This window comes from Phycodurus eques, chromosome 9 (assembly GCF_024500275.1).
Source record: "Phycodurus eques isolate BA_2022a chromosome 9, UOR_Pequ_1.1, whole genome shotgun sequence".
Classification (NCBI taxonomy): domain Eukaryota; kingdom Metazoa; phylum Chordata; class Actinopteri; order Syngnathiformes; family Syngnathidae; genus Phycodurus; species Phycodurus eques.
The window spans coordinates 19351049-19370641 of record NC_084533.1 but is presented as its reverse complement, the minus strand read 5'-3'; the positions used below and the strand labels follow the sequence as shown (position 1 = coordinate 19370641).

Genomic DNA, 19593 nt, shown 5'->3' with positions numbered 1-19593 from the left:
ACATAAGGCGCACCGTATTATTGGGCGCAGGCATGGTAAAACATACGCTAGCTTAAAACATACGGTAGCATGCAGGCACGCTAAAACAATGTTTTTAAAAAGGCAGTGGGAGCAAAACTGAGTTCGGTTGTACTTTATTGTAGTATTTAACAATGAACTCACGCTATTTATAGATTAATCCTCATCAACAAATCCATCAAAGTCCTCATCTTCTGTATCTGAAATGAACAGCTGGGCAAGTTCTCCAACAAACACGCCGGGTTCCCTCTCGTAATTGTCAGAGTCAGTCTCGTTGCCGGGGGGCTGTTCAGTAATGATGCCAGATTTCGCGATAGCTCGGACAACAGTTAGAGCAGATACCTTAGCCCAAGCATCCCCAATCCATTCACATATGGTGGCGTAACTCGCCCGGCCTTGCCTCCCAGTCTTAGTGGCACTTGTTTTTTTGCAGCGGCTGTGAGATGGGCGTGCATGGAGTCACAGATCAACAGGGACGGTGACGCGTGGAAAAAAACCATCCGGTGTCTTTACGTACACCTCACGAAGCCACTCTCTCATTTTCTCCTCGTCCATCCAGCCCTTTTGATTGGCCTTAACGATGACTTAGGCTGAAAAAAATTCTTTAGGCATCGTCTTCCTCTTAAAAATCACCATAGGTGGCAGTTTCTGTCCATTACCATGGTAACCAACCACAACAGTAAAAGCCGATTTCTCGTGCCCCGTTGTGCGTATCGTTACCGTGGTGGTCCCCTTCTCTACAGTGTGGTTCACCGGGATGTCGAAAGTGAGTGAAAGTGAGTGGCACCTCGTCCATGTTGGTGATGTGGTTGTGCTGGATGTGTTTGACGACAATCTTTTTACTGCAGTAAAATGGCCATCTTTTCCTTGTAATCCGCTGGAAGTTGCTGCGCCATGGTAGTCCTTGCCGGATGGATATATGGCGCTGTTTCATAAAACAAAAGCACCAAGACAGAACTCCTTGAAAATGTTAAGATTTTCATTTCTTCTGCAAGCGTTATTGCCTTTAGTCGAATGGTGACTGCAGAGACGCTTCTCCCGGCTGTTCTTTGCTCATTAATCCATTGCTCGAGTTGGTCTTCCAACTCAGGCCACCTCGCCTTGTTTCCACGGAAACTCAACTTCGTCTTCTTGACTTGGCAAAGCTCGTTTTCCTGCTTCCTCCACTTGCGAACCATGGATTTGTTGATCTTGAATTCTCTCGCGGGTGTTCGATTCACATGTTCCTCCACATAACTGACAGCTTGCAGTTTAATCTGTGCTTCGTAAGCGTGTCTCTTCGTAGGTGCCATTTTCGGGGGTCCTTGGCCAAACTGATGCACAGACCGGAGCTATATACCTACTGGGGGCGTGTCTTTAGCGTCCTCTGTCACGCGCACCCTTCCCCCTTTACGTCCGCATGCTGTCCTCAGTCACGTCCGCCTTCCTCGAGATAAGCAGCGTGTCGGCAGGAAATGCTCCCAGTCAGTCAAGCGGAGCGGTCATTAAAGTCACACAACAACCTTTACAGATTTTGGAACTCGGTGCACACACAAGGCGCGGCATTATAAGGCGGGGGCCCCGTCCATTTTGGAGAAAATTTAAGACTTTTAAGTGCGCCTTATGGTTGTGAAAATACAGTATTTAAAAAAAATAAATCTGTGCATTATGACTCTTATTGAAACAAATATACTTAATTGGTTCAATCTTTCTTATTAATTAGTGTCACTTCTTGTATCTAACTTAGATATATTGAATGCCGTTACAGATTTTGTGTGCAGAATGCAGGCCACGGTTTTATTTGGAACATGTTCCCGTTTTGTGTGCATTTTAAGAGTAGCTGTGATTACATCATGGCCCAAAAATGGTTTCTTCTTCTATAGTCTTGAGGCATTCATGGGGGGGTGTTAAAAACAGCTAAAGTAACTGCACTCTTAACTGTGCCTTCATCCTCTTATGAAATAGCAAACATGAACCCTATGTACATCAGACCGCATCAGTTTTTTCTCATCCTCAACTGCCACGTATACCATTTGAATATCGCTTTGGATAACAAAACGTTTTTTTTTTCCATCGATCAGGTGTTGTTACTGGAGAGATGTTCCGCAACATGCAGAACTCAGAAATTATTAGACGAATGACAGAGGAATTTGATGAGGTAATTTAATTTCATTCTTTCCTGTGTGATGTAGATTTTGTAAATGTTTCATATTTGCTTAGAATTACTGCTTTCTGCACTTACTATTTTAGTAATTTAGAACTACTTGGTAATAACTTCTCTTGTTCTCTGTGGTCTCTGTAGGACAGTGGAGACTACCCTCTTACTATAGCAGGGCCCCTATGGAAAAAGTTCAAGTCAAGTTTTTGTGAATTTATTTCGGTCCTAGTGCGACAGTGTCAATACAGTATCATCTATGATGAATATATGATGGACACAGTTATCTCCCTTCTTACCGGACTATCAGACTCTCAAGTCAGAGCCTTCAGACACACCTCTACACTGGCAGGTAAGATTATTAGTGTTTGAATAGAAGCGCTGGAGCTACAATTTCACAACACTGACTTGTGGGACAACAAATTTAAATTGCACTGAGCCTGCCCGTGAAGGGTATTACTTGATCTGTGAAAAGCTCCCTCATATAAATTTGTGTTGTATTGCTCGCACACGTACCGGTCGGTGTTGGCAATTATTGTGACGCACACGAATGCATGCACATTTTCAGGTTGTATTTTCTTGAAAACATTTTCTTAATAATAAATGTTTTTCCACCTGGGTTCAAATGCGGCCTACCCTGTGTGGAGTTTGAATGTTCTCCCTGCGCCTGTGTGGGTTTTCTCCGGGTACTCCGGTTTCCAAAAATATGCATGGTAGGTTAATTGAAGACTCTAAATTGTCCGTAGGTGAGAATGTGAGTGTAAATGATTGTTTGTCTATATGTGTCCTGTGATTGGCTGGCAACCACCTCAGGGTGTACCCAGCCCCTCCCCTGCAGTTAGCTGGGATAGGCTCCAGCATACCCGCAATCCTAGTTGAGGATAAGCGGCGTAGAATATGGATGGATTGATAATTTTTTTCCCCTTGTGCTACGAGATGTTAGCTTCTATATTAGCCTGGTTGAAATGGAGTCCAATATTCTGATTAGAACTGAGTTAGAAGCTCAAACTGAATAAACATGCTGCATATAAACACCACAATAAGAATAAGCAGGCCGTAGACAAAAATAATTTAATTCGGTTTCACAGGGTTAGAATATTCCTTTCCCTAAACCGATCAAAAGTAATTTTTTGTCATGTAAATGGGGAATCGGAATGTTGTGAGGTTGCGTTCTGTCAGCGCATGCTGGGTCTTGATGTAAATGAGCAGTTACATTGTCGTTTACCCACTTAAATGTAGCGGCTTTCAAATGGAGCACATACGACAGAGAGCTTGTTTTTGATACAAACTCTTACATAACTAAACATTATTGCACGCTTACGTAGGAAAATAAGGAATATCAAGCTATTTAAAAAAAATTCCACGAAAAATTCAGTGAAGCCGGATAGACTGAAATGTTGAACAAACTCGGAACCCCTAAAAAAAACTCTGAAGACTAGGTACTATAGGACAAAGCAGCACAACAACAAAATTGTTAATTCCGCACAACTTTTTGAATGAAGAGTGTGTCATTGGGAAAATTCCAGAAGTACAACTCGTTCTCACCAGTCTTTGTTGCGGACCGTCATCTTTCTGTTCTGCGGAGAGGGCATGGGCAGAACGGGCAAACATCGCAAAGCACCAACAAAAAGGCCCACGTCTTTATGCCTTCTCCTCTTCAGTGCTTCCAGTAGGAATGCTTTAATATCAAGCTATTGCGTAAATAAATGTAAAAAACAAAAACAAAAACATTTGTAACTACTGTGCTAAATAGATGACATCCTCCTCCTTGATAATCGTGTGATGTTTACATAGATCTTCACGTCACACGTATGTAAAATGGCTCATCTGATTAAATGTAGTGGCACATATAAACACCAGATCGGAATAGATCACATCACTTGTAAACAGTTGGCCAGAGATCTTCAATCGGAATGATTTCAGTTGGAATGACAAAAAAAAAAAATGCATATAAACCTGACTACAGTCTACTCTTTGTGAATGGTTACCTCATTTTTTTAGAATGCTATTTTGTTTTTGAATTTGTTGGGTGTTGGATTGACATTGTAGAACAAATCAAATTAGGAAGCATTTGATTCCTAAATGGTGATTAAAACCTAATTGGTACTGTGTGTCTTTTTAACAGCAATGAAGCTGATGACAGCCCTGGTGAATGTAGCTCTAAACTTGAGCATTAACATGGACAATACCCAGCGGCAATACGAGGCAGAGAGGAATAAAATGGTGGCTAAAAGGGCCAACGATAGGCTGGAGCTTCTCTTGCAGAAACGAAAAGAGGTATGGTCACTTTAATTAATAAAAATACAGTTTTGGACGATTAAAACTGAAGCTGATTTTCAATTGTCATAAAATATGGGTGAATATGTCAAATGCCACAACATTTTCACTCTAGACTGCTGAGCAGCAACATGTCATTTGATGGATGCAATTTCAATTGTACCAAATTGTGATAGTATTATTCATCCCCTTGTTATTGTTTACCAATTGGTTGGATGTGTCAGTTCTCTGCTGTAGTTCCCTCGTGTGTTATTTTATGGAAACTGCAGAGATCAATGTGTCTTCTGGGTTTGGAAAAAAATCTGCTCTTTTTTTGTCACATTGTGCTATTGTAGCAACTTTCTCCTCATCACAAATGCTGGCTGGGTTAGCATTACGTTTTTCCCCTTAAATTAGTGACAAGCATTTAAGTAGGCTTTACATGATCAGGATTTTTGGGGCCGATTACCGAGCGAGTTTAAAAAAACGATGACCGATCCGATCACAAGATGGAGCAATGTGTCTATTTAAATGAGTTGTTCATTTACTGTATATACTTGTGTATTTAATTGCCCCAAAAATTATATTTACAATGAATAATGTATCTTTGTTTGTCTATTTATGCCAGTGAGGCATAGTGACAGACGGAACAAATTAATGGTCTTCTATTAGATGGCAGGAAGTACATACAGCAATTAATGTATCCACTTTTTGTGACATTTTTGTTTGTTGGTATGCCGTGAGATTTTAAATAATGTATATTTGTTCATGCCAGTGAGGCATAGTGACAGACAGAACAAATGGTCTTCTATTAGATGGCAGAAAGTACATACAGTAATTAATGTATCCACCTTTTGTGACATTTTTGTTTGTGGGTGTGCCGTGAGATTTTTCAATTGTAAAATATGTGCCTTGGCTCCATAAAGGTTGGAAATCACTGCTCTAGTCAGATCATGTATTCTAATCAGTCAGGTCAAATCAACATTACAACATGACATAAATAATGGGTGCTAATTTACTCTAATTAAATTATTGTAATTAAATTACTTCACACACACACCAAAACTTTAGAGCATGGTTTGACAGAAAACCTGCATGTTCGCTTACAACCGTTAGTGCTAGCACTAGCTTGCTAGGCTACATAACGTTTTGTTGCCTGCTTGCGAGCGATACCGTATTTAAAGTACGTGAACATACCTCAAGCAATCCTTAAACGAACGTACTCTCCCGAGCACTGGTTACCACCAACACGTTTTTCCCCATTTTGTTCTTATAAACACAGGGCGCAATCCATTATTGTTGTCATCGCCATGGTAACGAGTGTATCCGGTCGCGTTTGAGTTGACACGATGAAGCCCAGTGATCGTAAAAAGAGATGCGGTGGTATGGGAGTACAATATTTTATTGCAGTAGTCAGACATAGTGTAATCGTGAAAGACAAAATTTGTCTTGTAGTCTGATCCGGGCATTACGTGTTGTCTATCTCAGATGTGTTGTCTGTCTCACACTGCTGACATGTTTTTTTAAATAACTTTATTGGTGTTCAGATATTTACAGGACTACATCAAAAGATATGCGACAAGCCTAAAAATAAACTAGCTTTTGCATTTGAATATACTGTACACGACGGCGACGTGGAGTAATTGTCTTTTGCGGAGCCGATCAATGGCGTCATTGATCAGATCGGCGAATTCTGACATTAAAGCCGATCAGCATAAAATGCTAAATATCGGTCTGATACCGATCAGACCGATTAGATTGGTGTACAGTCTAGATTTAAGTAGGAAGGATGTGACAGTAAATATATACTGTTTGGCGTTGTCATTTCAGGTGTGTGTTTCGGCTGCCATGCATAACAGTTAAGCAGTGTGATTGACTTTATCTGGGTAGAAAATATGTGCCTTCCTCTTTTGAGGATGTAACAATTGTTGGTGATTGAAGTGATTGCATGATGTTAGTACCTACTGTTTTTCAGCTAGCATCTTCTGTTACCTGGGTTATATACCGGGTTATATACCAGCAGGTCTCACCTGCCCACCATCTGCATTTTCACTTTGCAGCCTTACAACAGTCTAGTGGCATATTTGGCTGCTAACTACACACACAGGCAATATTGATTGTGCTGTTTTGATAAATGAAGACAAACCCGTAATGGTCACTGAAATAACTGACGGGAATGAAGTGTCATTCCACAAAGCTTCTTGGAGAATGTCCTTTGGACAGTTGAGACAACTGGTGCTTTTTGGCAAGTCACGTCAGCTCAACGCAAACATGATTCATAAAAAGGAAATCCATCATGCATATTGTGAACCTTCTGCTGCAGTACTCTCAAATACTGACGCTTTGTTTTTTTCAGACAATATTGAGTAACGTACTCATGTTTCCATTTCAGCTCCAAGAAAACCAGGATGAGATTGAAAACATGATGAATGCAATATTTAAAGGAGTCTTTGTACATCGATATCGGTATGGCACCACCCTATAAACATAGTTTTTTGCTGCTGTACAAGACATATGTTGTATTGTCTTTTAACCAATTATCATACTTTTTCAACAGTGATTCAATAGCAGAAATCAGGGCCATCTGTATAGAAGAGATTGGCGTTTGGATGAAGCTTTATAGTGATGCCTTCCTTAATGACAGTTATCTAAAGTATGTGGGATGGACAATGCACGATAAGGTGGGTTAGGTAACAAATTTACCTTAGCTTCTGATTTTCCGACAGAACATTATTTATTTCTTTGCACTGGTAGTGTGGTGGTACATGTAAACAGTGCGGGTTAGATTCCCAGACAGTGCTGGTCCCAATCCCAGAGAAAAATGGGTAGATTGCATCAGGAAGGGCATGTGGCGTAATAACTATGCCAAACAAATCATGCAAGTGGCTCACTCTGGTGACCCCTCACAGGGAAAATCCAGAAGTCACTTCTTCTATGTTCTTTCTTTTGCTGCATGAAAACATTGCCCCCTTAATATTTTAGTCAGATCAAATAGATAAATCAGACTACTGTCGGGCATAACTGTGTAAATATATATTTTAGCAACCAAAAGTAAAAGTATTTGCAGACATGCATTATGCGACAGTACACGTATCCCACGGTATGGTCTGTACCTCAGTTTTTGGGCCACAGTTTGATACAATTTCGATATGTTTTTAAGAGAACAACTTTTTTTTCGATTGCAGAATTATCTTTTAATTTAATAGTAAATTGCCTCTTATTCCTTGACTAATTTTATACGTGACAATACAGTAGTATAAAATATGTATAACAAATTAAAACACAAATGTCAACAACAACAAAAAAGCAGTACTACAATTGATAATGCATGCATCCCATTCTGCAGGCATGACCAATCGACCCACATTTAATGCAACTGTTACACTTTAGTGGTGAAATATAACATCGCTGAAATGTGCACAGCAAGTAGTGACCAAACCACACATCTTCGAACACAGAAAAGGGCTGCAAAAATGTAACAATAAATGCTCCAAATGCACAAGTTATTTTCTTAGGTTTATCTTAAGTGGCACGGTATGTGTGTTCAGAAGTATTTTCAATAGACACTTGTTGTTTTGCTGGTGTTACCTTTTGAAGTCAAGTGTGTCCAGTGAGCATTAAATAAGGATACAAATACAGGAGAAGCTTGTGTTTCCTTAAAAGTACGGGACATTTTTCAAGCAACACTTGACTTGCATATTCACACACACTGCCTCTGTTAGTAGCAAACCAAAAAACTTTGATCTATAAGGCCGCATTATCGTTTCGCTGAATACTGTCCCATCCCCAATTCAAACACATGGTTGAAACCATTATCATTCATTGATGATACCAAAATATAAACCGCTTGATTAATTTTTTTCTAATGCTTCAACTACAGTGGAACCTCGGCTTAGAAATGACACGGTTTACAAACAATTCGGCTTATGAAATTTTTTTTAAAAGAAAAATGACCTCGTGTTACACACTTTTCGGTTCATGAACATGCAGAATGGTCTTGGAAGACCGTGGTCACGGAACAAATTAAATTTGTAACTCGAGGTTCCACTGTGTAAGATTTTTATACAATTTTAAAATTTTTATTTTGGCCCAAAACCTGCTCCAATATTTGTCTTGTTTGATGTAAATATATGTGGTTACTGAATATTTAAATTTTTTGATCTAACATTTTGCCGTTTTCAAACTCTTGATTTTAGCAAGGTGAGGTACGACTGAAGTGTCTGACAGCTCTACAGGGTCTGTACTACAACAGAGAGCTCAATGCAAGGCTGGAACTCTTTACCAGTCGCTTCAAGGTGAGCGCCACCTGCTGGACAACAGCTTAAACACAAAATTTCTGCTACTGACACATTTTTACTAAAAGCTCAGGCACCATTGAAATGTCCAACATGGCTGACAGATTTTCTCAGATGCATAATTTTACTGAAAAGCTTAATTTGTCTATCCTCCCCCCCCCCCCAGGACCGCATAGTCTCCATGACCCTTGATAAGGAGTATGATGTTGCAGTACAAGCAATTAAGCTGCTCACTTTAGTTTTGAAGTAAGTTCTAAATGGTTGTCTCAGACATTTATACCCTGTTTACAATTTATCAGTGGAAAATAACCTTTTCCAAATGGGAAGCCCCTTGTTCGCACGCACGCACACACACACACACACACACACACAGTATTACATCGCGCAGCACATGCGAGTAACTTGTAACAATTTTGTATGTACCTTTTACTTGAATGGGTCTTTTTGTTTGTATCTGCAGTAGTACAGATGAGGTGTTAACCCCTGAAGATTGTGAGAGCGTCTATCATCTGGTCTACTCAGCACACAGGCCTGTTGCTGTTGCAGCAGGAGAATTCCTCTACAAAAAGTATGTCAGATGTGACAGGATTGAGCAATTCACTGCTGCGCTGACTTTCTTCATTTGGTGTGTGTCGTTAAACTAGTCTCAAGTTTTATTGTGTCCTACCAGCATATATGGAATATATTTTCTGTATGCCCTGTTTACATGAAGGGCCTATAACTCTCTTTTATAACTGTTTGGATTGCAGTAAAGTTCAAAGGCTTTAGTTTCCTGATGCTACTGTAATACAGCAATTCCCCACTAGGTAACGCCAGTACACCAGTACAAGTTACAACATAAAGAAATTACTAACACAAAGTGCAATTTAAACTTGTGGTTTCTTTATTATGAATTTACGTAACACAAGCTGTGACATAACTGTAAAAAAAATGTCACAGGATTATGTGTTCTGCGGACGAGTTTACAAAATTCAAACAGAGGCAGTGACCTATTTCTACTTTTTACGATACCCTATCTTTTATACAGGCTAAAATGTAATCCTCAAATAGAGGATTACGTTGGAGTTTGTTATTTAAGATAACAAACTACTCTATATTTTCAAAGATTGTTCAGCCAGAGAGAACCAGAGGAGGAAGGTGCCCCTAAAAGGAGAGGCAGACAAAGTCCCAATGCCAACCTCATCAAGACCACTGTTTTTTTCTTCCTGGAGAGTGAGGTACACACTTTATTTGAGTCTGGCTTCAATGATTACATGCAAACCATTAAGATACTCATCCATACTGTTTAAAAATCTCTTTAGCTCCATGAACATGCAGCCTACTTGGTGGACTCTCTCTGGGATTGTGGTCCTGAGTTACTGAAGGACTGGGACTGCATGATCAGCTTACTATTAGATGACCCATTGCCAGGAGAGGAAGGTACGTCAAATACCTCATCATCACATGTTACTGACAAGTGGCTCCAAACAAAGGCGTTTATTTATTAACCAGGATTTCATCATTGTCTTGTAGCTCTTACAGACAGACAAGAGACAGCTTTGATTGAAATCATGCTGTGCACTGTACGCCAGGCTGCAGAATGTCACCCCCCTGTGGGAAGAGGCACAGGCAAGCGGGTAAGTTGCATGGTGGATAAAGATACAATCCAAGGTATTGCCACTTATAACCTTGTGGTCATTTATATGTATTTGTATGGAATGGAATGGAACTTTAGAGCTTAGATGATCAGTCTAAGGGTTCGGCGCCTCCATGAATTGAATGAACCGATGACTGTTACATTAAACCCTTTCTGGGTTTATCAGTATCAGAATTTACATCATGATTTTAAAAATATAATACAGTAGTTTGTGAATCCAGAGTCACAGAAACATGTAATCATTTCTTTCTTGGGCCTTGTAAGTGAATTATATTTATGTTTATAATATGCATTAGGTGTGTATATCTTAAATGGATCAAGATAACAAAGCATAGGACGTGTAACCTGTTAACTTGCTGGAATTGGGTTGTTCTGTCTGTCTAAATTATTAGATGCTCTACCATGCTATGTTGAAGTTGTCTAGGACCATGTATTAATAGTTGCTCGTGTATTTTTAATCAATAAATGAATAGTTATTGTACATTTGTGTTTTTATTTGACTTGCGTCTATGTTCAGGTGATGACAGCTAAAGAAAAGAAGACTCAGCTTGATGACAGAACCAGAATGACTGAGCTCTTTGCTGTGGCTTTGCCCCCTCTACTGGCCAAGGCATGTCATTACTTAGATATTTTGGCTTGTATATGTTCCTCAGAAAAGAACATTTAGTTGAATGTTTGCCCAACAGTATGCTGTGGATGCCGAGAAGGTGACCAACTTGTTGCAGCTTCCACAGTTCTTTGACCTGGAAATTTACACCACAGGACGTCTAGAAAAGGTTACCCAAATTTTCTTGAATTTGAATTAGATCATGATTAAATTACACCACTCATGCATACAATACAAGCCAACCTAATCCGAACCTCTAGATGACTATGAGCCTAAATGTTATAAATGTATATTATTATTTTATGCTATGCTATGTTATATACAGTGCGGTCCAGGGCTTTCCAGCTCTCACCTCCAAAATCACTCTTAAGATATTCACTCTCTCCACAAGTCACTTCCAAACATTAATCCTTTTTTATCTACATACTTTGGCTTTTTTCACATTCATTACTATATTTTATAGGATTCCTAATTGCCATTTTTTTTATTGTGTTGTACAGTGAGTTATCGGGAAGATGCCTACAAAAAACTTTGTTGTTGTTATTGTACAGTAACCAGGGTCTGACATTACCGGTGGCCCGGGCCCAGTATAACTCTGTGTCGGGCCACCATGTACCTGTCAGATGCTTGCCTGACCATGCTAGTACAAATTCCATAAATGAATTCTAGGGGTATCCCGATCCGATCTTTGAGATCCAAAATCAGTCCGATGTCTGCAAAAAAAACAAGGATCGGATTTTACTCATACAAGCAGTCCATTCCATGCTCAAAAATCAACACTTTCTTGTATACGGGTGTGTGGTATAAAGGCTTTTCTCAGTAGAAATTAGGAATTTGACCAACAGTGTAGATTTTGACTATACCGACCAATCGCTATCATGCTTGTCGATGATGTCATCACATCTGCATCACTTTAAATATGGCTTCAGGCACGTCTGGCCATGGAGCTGCTAGCAGTTTTCGTAACCAGTTCCGAGCTGATTTAAAAAAAAAAAAATGGTGCGTCCACATAAAACAGTCACTCATCCCCCCTGTTTTCCCGGCTGCTCTGGAACTACAGTGGGAATGCTATGCGAAACGCTATTATGTGTCACTCCAGCTAGCTACTAACTGCGGCTGGCTAGCTAGCGTGGCTAAACACGGTTGGTACTGCATAAATGTTCTCAATATTACATTTCAGTGCGGTGAAAATGTATTTCCCACCTTTCTCAAATTTATTTATTTATTTATTTTTGCTTATTTTCCCCACTTTTAAGTATAAGATCATCAAGCAAATGTAAATATTAGATAGAGATAACCCAAGTAAACATTAATGCATTTTTAAAATGGTGACTTTATTTATTAAGAGAAGAAAAAACATTCAAAGCTACCTGGCCCTGTGTGACAAAGTAATTTTCCCCTAAACCTAATAACTGTTTGGGCCACCCTCAGCAGTAATAATTTAAATAAGGACTTTTCTAAGTGACCACAACCTGCCTCCTGGTGGCTGCGAAGGTCCACCAGTCCCAAAGGGTTAAAGTCAGATCGCGCTGTATTTATAATGCCAATGAATCAGTACAAATTTATCAGTCCCACCTGTTAAGACTTTGTTGACTATAATGTCTGTTTACTGTTGAGTGCAGCACCTTGAAGCCCTGCTCCGCCAAATCAAGGAAATTGTGGAGAAGCACACAGACACTGAAGTTTTGGAGACATGCTCCAAGACCTACCATGCCCTCTGCAATGAGGAGTTCACAATTTTTAACAGGGTCGACATTGCCCGCTCCCAGCTCCTGGATGAGCTGGTGGACAAGTTCAACAGGCTACTGGAGGATTTCCTACAAGAGGTAGAAGAGTCAAAGTTGCCTTATTGTAACCCCTCTTGCCAGTTGTTCCTTTTATGCCTGTCTCTGTACAAACTCACGTTAACTAATAATTGAATGGTAATTAATGGGTTAATTGTGTCATTCCCTACGTTTTAGGTCAGGATGTGGCGATACCACTTTTTTCAGATAGAGTACGAGTGCAAGTACTTATATTTGAGTCTTAGCCAATACCAAGTACCGGTACTTGATAATGGCATTGCGTCTTTCAATTGTGAAGAAAATTTGTTTTATTATTTTAATCAAATATTGTTCAAAAACAGACAACAATAATTTTTTGACCTCATCATTACTGATATTTTAACGTCCAACAGCATGTTTTTCCATGCCTAAGATTTCTTGGCTGTAACCTGTAACACAAGGCATTTGTCTTAGTCTGAACACTTGGAAGCTCTCTATATATATGAAGTCCATACAGTAGATAAGAGATGAAGAAGAAACAAGAGATGTTACCTCTGTGTGTTAACTGCAAAATAAATAAGAAATGAAATATTTCTTGAGAATACCACAAATTCAGAAACACAACTGACAGGGCAAGTGAAGTAAGACTTTATCACACTATTGCTTACTTCTCTACCTCTCATGCTGCGGTGCATTGGTTTTGTGACGGGAGCGTGACTGGCTTGGCTGGGGCCGAGGAGTGTAAGGCAGAGCTGGCGACAGGGCTCCAGAAACCTGGTGCTTGCCGGATGACCGCTGCAGCTCACAGGTGGCGGTCTACATGGCTGCCCAACTGGTGTTTATCATCCATTTTGCAGAGCATAATTTTCAGATATCAAAGTATTGTCATCCATGTTTACCTTTAAGTATTTTCACATGGCTCACGTGTCCTACTCTACTGGTCCGGAACTTAGATGTCATACTGGTAAAGTGGTATCAGTGTGTTAGCATCTGAGCTTTTTTTCATTTCTTCTTTGGAAGTGGAAGTCCAAGTATGAGGACAGACATACAGTATCGGTGAATCCTTAGGCTTAAGCATTTTTTTTCCCTTAATAATTTGTATTTGTATTTTGAAGTTTAAGATGATCGACTTCCTTTGTTCATAGCCATATTTTACAATATGAATGTATTAGAATTATTTTCTGTAGAACAATAATTTTTTTTATATGAATGCCTTGGAACATTGTTTTGAAAGGTACTATATAAGTAATTATTATTACTATTTTAATTACTATTATTATTGGTGGTGATGATAATAATTTATTATTATAATGACAAATACAATCCGACCATATGGACATTCTACAGTACAAAGGGACAGTGGTTTACGACAGTACCAACCTACAACATTTCAAGGGCACAAACCGCATACAATGAACCAGTTTGCAAAGCGGCGTAAGAGTGTGTGATCACGTCAGACTCACTGACCGCCGTTCTTAGCATTTTTCATTTGTTGGTTTGTTAGTTATGGGCTGTATTTTTCATACAAATATTTACCTTGATCATGAGTTTACTATTGAGTTAGTTTAGGTTAACAATGCATTCTGATTTACAAATTCGTGTTACGTCACTGGCATAGGAAAGGACACCCTGTATTGGTTTGAGACAAAACTTCACTGCTATCTCGTTCATTGAACTAAATTGCTCCTTCCAGGGTGAAGATACTGACGAAGATGACGCTTATCAGGTTTTGTCAACTCTAAAGAGGATCACAGCTTTTCACAAGTATGACTTTCTTCTCTTTTTCGTAATCTACCCTCTTTCATGTCTTTCCAGATTACAGGGGGTCCTTGGTCCATGACGGTACCAATATACAATTTATTGTTTTTATTTAATTGTTTTACATTAATAGTCTTTCATAAAATTACTGTATTTACTATAATTATTGACTTTACTAATGTGTTAGTCTTAAACCGAGTACAGTGAAATATTTAAAGTACAGACCAGGTCGGTGTAGTGAGTGTGTGTGTGTGTGTGTATGTGTAGTGTCTTCTTTTGACTTTGTCTTTCTTGTATGTCCTGCAGTGCACATGATCTCTCTGGATGGGACCTGTTCACCAGCAATTTTAAGTTGCTCAACACAGGCATAGAGAATGGCGATATGCCCGAGCAGGTTATTTAAAAATACTTCAAGATAAATTGAATGCATCGATGAGCATGTCTTCAGAATGAAATTCACTCTATGGCCGTTATTTTGTGAATTTCTTTTTTGAGCAGATAGTCATCCATTCACTGCAGTGCACCCACTATGTAATCCTGTGGCACCTGGCCAAGTTATCTGAAGGTAGCTCCCGAAAGGTGAGGTCCAACTCGGCCAGCTTCAGTGTATGTCTGTGACTCATGGCTGTACCACTTAAACCGGTCTGACCTTTTAGGATGACATGGTTACCTTGAGGAAACAGATGAGGGCCTTCTGCATGATGTGTCAACGGTACCTCACAAATGTCAACACCGCTGTGAAAGAACAGGTGACATTTTAACCTCATATTCGTACCTTGCATTTAAATTATGAAAAATCCTGTACAAATTTGCTGATGTCATTCATTGTTATATTTTCCAAGAGCTGTATTATGTATGGAAGTGTAACTATTTTTTCTTTGCTTTTTACTGCAGGCATTCACCATCCTTTGTGACCTCCTGCTCATCTTCAGCCACCAGATGGTAGCTGGAGGCAGGGAACACCTAGAGCCCTTGGTCTATTCCCCAGAGGATTCGCTTCAATCTGAACTGCTCTCCTTCATCCTAAATCATGTCTTCATAGACCAGGATGATGACACCAACAGCACAGGTACAAGCAGATGCGCATCCACTGAGACCTATAATCCGCTGGTATGACTATCAGTTCACGTTATTTTCAATGTTAAGCAGTTAATCTACTCGAGTGTATACAACTAGGTGAGGAATGTTTATAAACCAAGTGTGGGTTAGGATAACATTGAAGAAACATCTTTTTTAGGGAAGAGGTTAAAATAAAACATTGTATTGACACCACTGTTAATTGATTTAGAGTTCAAGCACTTTGCGGGACGGCCTGCATCAGGTGGTTAAAAAGTCTATTTAGATCATCTTAGGTTGTTTTAAATACTGCTATTGCAGGTCAATTTATGCAGCTGATTGACAGACCATTCATAAAAATCGACTATTTATAGACAAAAAAAACATTAATTCGGGGTTGAACAACCAGATTATTATTTTTTTTTTGTAGTCGACGCCAAAGTGATGAGAGTCGATTCGACTTGGACTACTCGGATGATATTTTTTTCTCAGTCGCCAACTCACTGTGTGCGCCTCCAGACAAACTTGCTTACTCACTCGCTGCCGTCCTCGGTTCCATAGGACCCACCGACTCGCTAATCCAATTACATTCCGACACTCGCTCATCCAATCATATTCAGATACCCATATGGCCTCACAGACGGGCAGAACTTGTAAAACCCAAACATCATCAAGTCACGTAACACATCTACAGGGTTGCTACTCGCTACAGTATATAATACTATATATAAAAAAATATATATACAGGAATGCTTGCTTTGCAATAATGTATTGTGGCAAACTTGCAGTTGTATTCTGAAGAATATTATGAGAACCCACTGTCTGTGAGACCCTGAAGTTGTCTGTGATTTGTGATTGGAGGAATGAGTCGGGAAATGGGGCCAAAGAGCTGATTGATCGACCACTACAGTATATTGTCTCTTTTCACTGTTACAGGAGGGCGTTTGGTGGATTTGCTGACAGCTGACGTTAGGATTTAAGGCTGCTCGTCACTTAATGTTAGTGGATGCCTTTTCAGATAGGCGTGCATAGCACTTGTGCTTTTTTTTCCAGGATAGACTTGGATATTTATAATTTATATTTATATAGTGTCTGTACTACCGGTCTCACTTTTAGTAAAATATTGCCACATGCTTGAGGCACCGCTGCTAGTTTGCTGTGCAAACTAGTCATCCTTTTTGTTGCCGTGTGATTGGGGATAAGTCAACCTTAAGATTTAACCGTCATTGTGCAGTGGTCAAGTCGACGCGTTGACTAGTTGGCTCATCAGTTCAACCCCTACCGTTTGTAGATAAATTCATAGAAATTTTTCACTTTGTTTTTTTGTGTTAATGGTAGCATGTATGGCACGGTGAATGACTGCTGAGCACATCTGCCTCACAGTTCTCTGGACCCGGGTTCAAATCCTGCCTCGCCTGTGTGGAGTTTGCATGTCCTCCCTGTGCCTGCATGGGTTTTCTCCGGGTACTTTCTTCCCACATCCCAAAAACATGAATGATATGGTTAATTGAAAACTCTAAATTGCCCGTAGGTGTGAATGTGAGCGTGAATAGTTGTTTGTTTCTATGTTTCTGCGATTGGGTGATGATCAGTTCCGGGTGTACCCTGCCTCTTGCCCAGAGTGAGCTGGGATAGGCTCCAGCACGCCCAAGTTATTAAAATAAATGCTTTTCACATTGCATTTTACCTTGTTTATGCCATATTACTTGTCAAGGAATATTATTTTTTTTAGTTTATGAATAGTATGCGTCTATGAATCGTGAGTATACCATTGTCTGGGGGCAATTGACATTGTATTTTACATCAGTTTTTACTTTCACACTGTCGTATACAATCAACACTTCCTTTTGAAATGCCTGCATAACTTTTGGGCTGCTTTTTTTTTTAGGCCACTCTTTTCAAAAGTGTAAAGAAGCCTTCGCAAAGGTCTGAGCTAAGTGGCCTTTTAGTTTTTCATGACTTTTCACTGGCTGGCAACAGCCATGGCCAGAGGCATTTTGTTTTTAATTTCTGTATCCATCCTATTCTTCTGAAAATGATATGTACTACTGCCTTCAAGGAATTTCTCCAAAGAATCAGGGAAGACATGATTAGATTTTGAAAAGACCAAGGTCACTGTGACCTCCCCCAGTTTAATCTTTTTCCCATTAATTTCTAGAATGCCACATGGAAAGGTCATGACATCTGGAACAAGTGTAAACTCAAAGGCAAAATAAATAAATTGGCTACAACAGAAGAACAAACCGTCCTGATAAATCTACCAGTAATTTCTAAGAAATTGGTAATGTAATTGACAACATTTATCTAAAAGTTTTATTTCACGTCACCCATTGGCCACTATTGATTATCATACCTGATGTAAAAGTGGGTTACTTTAAAGGTATAATCCACAACTTTTTTTGTCTGACATAATGCTAATTAAGCCATTCGTCAGTATGTTTTATTTTTTATATTTAATGAATGCCCTATTAATTTCTCACTGGCCCGGTTGCTGGCGCACTGCAAATGACGGCACGGAAATGACACATCCTTCAAACCATAGTAAAAATGTTCGAGAATCACATATAAGGGTCATAACATACATTGCCTACGTCATATTGAAGCGACGGCTGTTCTTTTGTTGAAATGCAGAATTCTTAGCTTAAGGCGGCACCAAAAGTTACATACTATTTCTTTAAGGTGTGCTAACTGGTAATTAAATAAAAAATAAATAAATAAAAGGAAAAAACTGTCTAAATGTGTATGTTGTTTTCCATCTTTAGATGGGCAACAGGACGACGAGGCAGTGAAGATTGAAGCTTTACACAAGAGGAGAAACCTCCTGGCTGGCTATTGTAAACTGATCATCTACTGTGTCGTAGAAATGAAAACCGGAGCTGACATTTTTAAACAGTACATGAGGGTTAGTTTGTTTTTTTGTTTTATGACCATGTCACCACAATTTTCTCAACAATGTACATTCTTTGAAGCAGGAGCCCCACAGCCAGAAAACTACTTCTGTTACTATTTAGCATTTTAGAGTCACGTGTAAAGTTTTTTTTTTTTTTTTTTTTGGTGTGTTTGTTTCCACAGTATTACAATGATTATGGTGACATCATCAAGGAAACAATGAGTAAAACCCGGCAAATTGACAAGATTCAGTGTGCCAAAACCCTCATCCTCAGCCTTCAGCAGGTCAGTGTTCAGAGTTTTGCTCAGTTTCTTAGGCATTCAATTGCTTCCAATTTGTTTGTGCCTCATGCAAATGTATCCTTTCTGTCTCCGTTAGCTTTTCAATGAAATGCTGTCAGAATTGGGCCATGGGTTTGATCGCTCCTCCTCTGCTTTCTGTGGAATCAAAGAGTTGGCTCGTCGATTTTCTCTGACCTTTGGCCTTGACCAAGTGAAAACCAGAGATGCCATCGCCATGCTACACAAGTACAACTTCACTTGTTTACTCACCTTACACTTTTCAACTTGAAAACACTGTCTATAGAAGCAGGAAAAAAAGAAAAAAAACTTAATGTACAGTTCCACCAGGAAGTATTCGCACCCCTTCACATTTTCCACAGTTTGCTGTTACAGACTTATTATAAAGCTGATTTGAGTATAGTTTTCTTAAAAAAAAAAATCTACATAATATCCCATTATGACAAATTTAAAACATATTTTCAACATTTGTGTAAATTTATAAAAAATTTAAACATTCAAACATAATAGGTACATAAGTATTCACACCCTTTGCTATGACACTCCAACTTAAGCTCAGGTGCATCTGATTTGCACTGATCATCCTTGAAATGCTTCTACAACTTGGAGTCCACCTGTGATAAATTTAGTTGATTAAACATCATTTGGAATGGCACACACCTGTCTATATAGGGTCTCATAGTTGGCAGCGCATATCAGCGCACAAACCAAGCAATGAAGTCTAAGGAATTGTCTGCAGACCTTAGAGACCGGATTGGCGTCAAGGCACAAATCTGGGGAAGGATACAGCAGCATTGAATGGTCCCGAAAAGCACTGTGGTCTTGATTATTCGGAAATGGAAGTTTGGAACCACCAGGACCCTTCCTAAATCTGGCTGTCC

The 19593-nt window shown here is 39.4% G+C and overlaps 1 protein-coding gene across 1 annotated transcript in view; it reads left to right on the top strand.

Annotated features, from left to right (window-relative positions):
- stag2b (STAG2 cohesin complex component b) overlaps positions 1 to 19593 on the top strand; it is a 33420-nt gene that overhangs the window by 484 nt on the left and 13343 nt on the right. The window contains exons 3-24 of the mRNA XM_061685207.1: positions 2079 to 2155; positions 2300 to 2504; positions 4278 to 4429; positions 6801 to 6874; positions 6966 to 7089; positions 8605 to 8703; positions 8870 to 8949; positions 9164 to 9271; positions 9809 to 9920; positions 10005 to 10122; positions 10216 to 10319; positions 10857 to 10949; positions 11026 to 11115; positions 12569 to 12772; positions 14403 to 14473; positions 14774 to 14861; positions 14966 to 15046; positions 15124 to 15216; positions 15362 to 15536; positions 18286 to 18425; positions 18596 to 18697; positions 18792 to 18940. Of these exons, the coding sequence (XP_061541191.1) occupies positions 2079 to 2155; positions 2300 to 2504; positions 4278 to 4429; positions 6801 to 6874; positions 6966 to 7089; positions 8605 to 8703; positions 8870 to 8949; positions 9164 to 9271; positions 9809 to 9920; positions 10005 to 10122; positions 10216 to 10319; positions 10857 to 10949; positions 11026 to 11115; positions 12569 to 12772; positions 14403 to 14473; positions 14774 to 14861; positions 14966 to 15046; positions 15124 to 15216; positions 15362 to 15536; positions 18286 to 18425; positions 18596 to 18697; positions 18792 to 18940 (2539 nt within the window). The remainder of the gene's footprint in view (positions 1 to 2078; positions 2156 to 2299; positions 2505 to 4277; positions 4430 to 6800; positions 6875 to 6965; positions 7090 to 8604; positions 8704 to 8869; positions 8950 to 9163; positions 9272 to 9808; positions 9921 to 10004; positions 10123 to 10215; positions 10320 to 10856; positions 10950 to 11025; positions 11116 to 12568; positions 12773 to 14402; positions 14474 to 14773; positions 14862 to 14965; positions 15047 to 15123; positions 15217 to 15361; positions 15537 to 18285; positions 18426 to 18595; positions 18698 to 18791; positions 18941 to 19593) is intronic.